This window comes from Fukomys damarensis, unplaced genomic scaffold, assembly GCF_012274545.1.
Source record: "Fukomys damarensis isolate Sample0158 unplaced genomic scaffold, DMR_v1.0_HiC HiC_scaffold_6, whole genome shotgun sequence".
NCBI lineage: Eukaryota > Metazoa > Chordata > Mammalia > Rodentia > Bathyergidae > Fukomys > Fukomys damarensis.
Genome location: NW_022900918.1, coordinates 9,791,215 through 9,796,015, shown reverse-complemented (window position 1 = coordinate 9,796,015; position 4,801 = coordinate 9,791,215). Strand labels below are relative to the sequence as shown.

The 4,801-nt window shown below is 34.1% G+C and overlaps 1 protein-coding gene across 4 annotated transcripts in view; it reads right to left on the bottom strand.

The window, feature by feature from the left end:
• Bora (BORA aurora kinase A activator) overlaps positions 1–4,801 on the bottom strand; it is a 25,896-nt gene that overhangs the window by 14,700 nt on the left and 6,395 nt on the right. For all 4 annotated transcript variants that reach the window (XM_010622330.2, XM_010622333.3, XM_033760920.1 and 1 more), the window contains exon 5: positions 2,082–2,163. In XM_010622330.2, coding sequence (XP_010620632.2) covers positions 2,082–2,163 — 82 coding nt within the window. The remainder of the gene's footprint in view (positions 1–2,081; positions 2,164–4,801) is intronic.

Here is a 4,801-nt window from a genome sequence, read left to right as displayed (position 1 = left end):
AATGTGCCTGTAAAAATATCACTTGAACATAGAACCTTAGAGCCCAGACTGATGTAACACACAACTCTCTAGTTAAATCCTTTCATTTTTACTAATGAAACAACTGAGGTCCAATGAGATTGAATAATTTGATCGGCATCCCATTAAATAAATAAATAAATAAATAAATAAATAAATAAATAAAAATTAGGGGGAAGGATTAATGCCTGTAAAAATATCACTTGAACATAGAACCTTAGAGCCCAGACTGATGTAACACACAACTCTCTAGTTAAATCCTTTCATTTTTACTAATGAAACAACTGAGGTCCAATGAGATTGAATAATTTGATCTAGGCATCCCATTTTATAAATGCAAGGGTATTTACAACCCGGGTCTCCATCTGTATGATGCTCTGCTGTTGGTTTGTGATAGTTGAGGATCACTATTTGATCTGAGATGCCGAGTCTTGAATCCAAGTCCTACCAATTTTATCATCTCTGTACCTGGAAAATGCTCTAACCTTTTTAAAATGAAGTTCCCTCACCTACATGATGGGGCCAACAATTATACCAACCTCGCACACTTGTAAGGAAATACTAGAATACTCAGTACTGTCTTGGCAGACAAAGTGCTCAATCCACTTTATCTATTACTATTGCACTTGATAAGGATGTAACAAATACCCCCTCGTATACTCTGAACATAACTAAGGTACACTACAAAGGAGAGTAACCCCATTGCAATAAGGGATGCACATATACCAGTGATTTTAACACTGCTAGCAACCAGCAAGGCAGTGAGAACAAATACATGACAACCACTGCCCAGAGGAAGAAAGATACTGGCAGATCACTGGCTTGCCCTTTCATTTTCTATTAATTTTGCAGATAATCAGCATCCTTGAGGTCAAATCTCTGCCCTTCCTCTACCTTTACATGAAATTATCTCTGTATCTATGGATCCTCTGTACTTGTTTTAACTGATATTCATAATGGTCACAAAGAACAATCAGATTTGGAATAAAATAGTGAAAAAAAGAATGTATTTTAGCCAAGCTTTGATTCTTATCCTGAGTTAAATCCTATTATGCAGAAATTTAATTTTATGCAAGCTCCTCACCAAAGCAAATAAACTGATGCTTCACTAAATGGCCTTATACTCAATGATTTTTAAATTATTTTTATTTCTTAAGCAGCAAGTAAATATATGAAAAAACGCTCCACATCACTGGTCATTCGAGAGATGCAGATGAAAACAACAGAGATTTCACCTCACCCCACAAAGAATGGCTGCTATCAAGAAATCACACAACAATAAATGTTGGCGCGGTTGTGGGGAGAAAGGAACCCTTCTCCATTGCTGGTGGGAGTGCAGACTGGTGCAACCACTATGGAAATCAATATGGAGATTCCTCAAAGAGCTGGGATTAGAGGTTCCATTTGACCCAGCCATCCCTCTGTTGGGTATCTTTCCAAAAGAATTAAAAGAATCATATCACAGTGATATATGCGCACCCATGTTTATAGCAGCACAGTTTGTAATAGCTAAAACTTGGAAACAGCCCATCTGCCCATCAGTTGGAAACTGGATAAAGAAGATGTGGTTTTTCTATAAAATGGAATACTACTCAGCCATAAAGAATGAGAAAGTAGATTCATTCATAGGTAAATGGGTACATTTTGAGGATATACTCCTAAGTGAAATAAATAAGTCACACATATGCAAATACTGAAGTTTCTCTGGTGTGAAAAACTAAAATAGTACTCAAGATCCTAATGGGACAATTAGCAATGTGAAGTAGGAAGAAAAGGACCAAAGGTGTAGGGACAGTGAGAAGGATAGGGAAAAGGAAAAAAATATGAGAAAATGTAAAAATAGAATTAAAGTGTTTGAAGGTGGGGAGTGGAGGAGGGGGTGAAGGGCGGGTTCGGACAAGCGGAAAAATGAGAACCAAGACCTGGCATGTAAAGGTACAAGATCCCAGTAATGAATGTAACTGTAGTGTCTACCTAGAATGTACCAATAAATTCAATTTAAAAATTTTTTTTAATTATTTTTATTTCTTGATTTTTATTCATATAATTTGAAGTACACTCACAATTACTGGAATGATATTCTGAGAGCTGTTTCCCTTCGTGTTCAGTCCAAGGAGAGGGTACGATGACATCTTTAGTGAAAAACTAGGAAAATTAAGGTCATATAATTAGGCATAAATTTTTCTCCAAATGTGAAAAAGTGCCTGTAGTATTTTCAAATAACCATTAATCATTCATATACTAACTTTGTAGTTATTTTAAATCATGAATACTTAAAAACACAAATGGCCCAAGGTAAAAATGGAAAAATGTAAAGTATATATAAAAAGAAATCATAATATTTCCAATCAACCACTTTAATTTAAAACTTAAAAATTAAGCTACGGCATGAATCATAGAGAACATATTTTTAATTGTTCATCCCTTATTTTGGGGAGAGGCAAAAGAGCAGCTTAAGAGGTAAGGAATAAATGGAGATAAAGGTACAAAACTAAGCCAGTATAAATGGTGGGCTGGAGCTACCTTGTACTAGCTCCCTAGATGTAATTATTAAATTTTCAGGAATCTTTGTATACCAGTTGTTAAAGCCATTATTAAATATCAAATTATGTTAATTTATAGTTAAATTATATTAAAATATCCAAAACTCATCATTTGCTAATTATGTGATTATATTTACCAGTATCTATGCTGGAGATTAACTGCCCCTCTTGTATCTATACAGTAGATTCCTACATACAGTGTTGTGCAACTGCACTTCCCCTTTCTGTGATGTTGTATCAGCAGCTTGAAATTGGTTGGTGTTAAGAGGACTTACACTACAAAGACCAGCAATCATATAAACCATATTCCATAACGATATTCTATAACCAGAAGGCCACTAGCTGGATTTATTTCTTTCTTCTTTCATTTCTAATACAGTATTTTTCCGTTCCCTGTGTTTTTGGGGAAAAATATTTTCTTTTTATTTGGCTACAAACATGATAACAAATTAATTACCTATGAATCATGAGAAAAAGATTGAAAAAACAAAGGGAATGGGAAAGAGATTATGAGTTTGCAGGAAAAAATACAGAGAACTCCCAAAGTTATGATGTGATACATATGAGTTCACTCAAAATTTTAAAAACTAAAAATCCAAACAACAGGGCCGGGGATTTAGCTCAGCAGTTCTGCTGCCTACCTTGCCAGCGCAAAGATCTGAGTTCAATCCCCGGTACCAAAAAAAAAAAAAAAACAAAAAACAAAAATCCAAACAACAAAATATTATTTTTATAGTAAGAGTAACACCCATATTTTTAAATTTTGATAATAATTAGTACGACAGATTAAGAAAAAACAAGCAATATTATAATGAACCAGGAGTATAAATGGGTACCTTTTAGGAGGGCAATACGGCAAAATCTACCAAAACAGAAAATCCACCAAGTCCCTGATTTAGCAAGTCCACTTCAAGTATACAAAATAAAGTAGCTAATCACAAAACTATGATTCAAGGAACACAGCTTAAGTATCTATTAATAAGGGCCATTACTATGGAATATAAAAATCTGTAAGTGCTAATTATCAAAAAATATCTAAGAAAGATTACTGAGCAAAAAAGAGTTAAAACAGTATGAACAGAATGAACCTATTTGTCTAAAATAGTGGATGCATGTGATATAAATATGTGATATACATAAATTAATCTCTAATTATAGACAAGAAATGTTATTACAATTGTCTTCTGAGGGTGGGATGGAGGAACAAGAGCTTCTCATTTTCATTTTATATTTTTCCTTGGCATTTGAAATTTTGCATTTAACATGACATATAATTATTCTATTTTCAAAACTATGTTAAAAAATTTGTTTCTGATATATAAACCCTATTGTCACTCTCTGATTGCCTTAAATTTTATCTGCTGAGATTCCCTTTGAAAGGATTCTAAAGAGAAAGCACATTTTCCAAAATATTGGAAAATTAGAAAGAGGCTAAGAATATTTGGCTGGGTAGGAATTACACGACTGGATACAATGACAATGAAAATTTTGGAGCTAAAGAGGTAGAGAATGTTTGGAAGGAGTGAACACATGTAACTATTTTCTAAAAATAGGCTATAATCTCTAATTCAAGGAGAACACACCCACACTACTGGATAGCACTGTAGGTGCATCCCCTGACCCCAGAATATGCCACACATGAAGTTTTTAGGGGATAAAGAAGAGCCGAATATAGCTAAAGAATAGAGGCAGGGAGAGGAGGTCAGAGAAGGAAAAGGGAAAAATCAGAAATGTTGCCATGGTCTAAAGACTTTCTGAACCTTACACTCTAAGGAATTCAGCAAATAAAAGAGAAAAAGTAAAAAACTTTATTTTTTTCACTAAAACAACAGCAACAACAAAAAAACTCCTACATTTATACTTAGCAAAATATATTTTAATTCCTGAAATACATTATCTTAACAATCCTAAGTATTAGTAATAAATGACAAATCCATTATCTATCCCAACCTATACTTTGAAGGCCTGAAAATATCTGACTTCTTTATATAAACTTCAACTTGAAAGGTAATTTTGTGCTACTTAATATTCTAGGGCATGAGAAAGTCAAATTTTTGTGAAGCCCTGAAAATGAGAAGAATGAAGCACAATACTGCCCAAAAACTAGTTAGACCAGGGGAGAGAGCACTAAACAAGCACTGCGAGGGCTGGGGATTTAACTCAGTGGTGCTGCCACCTGCCTTGCAAGTGCAAGGTCCTGAGTTCGATCCCTGGTACCAAAAAAAAAAAAAAAAAAAAAA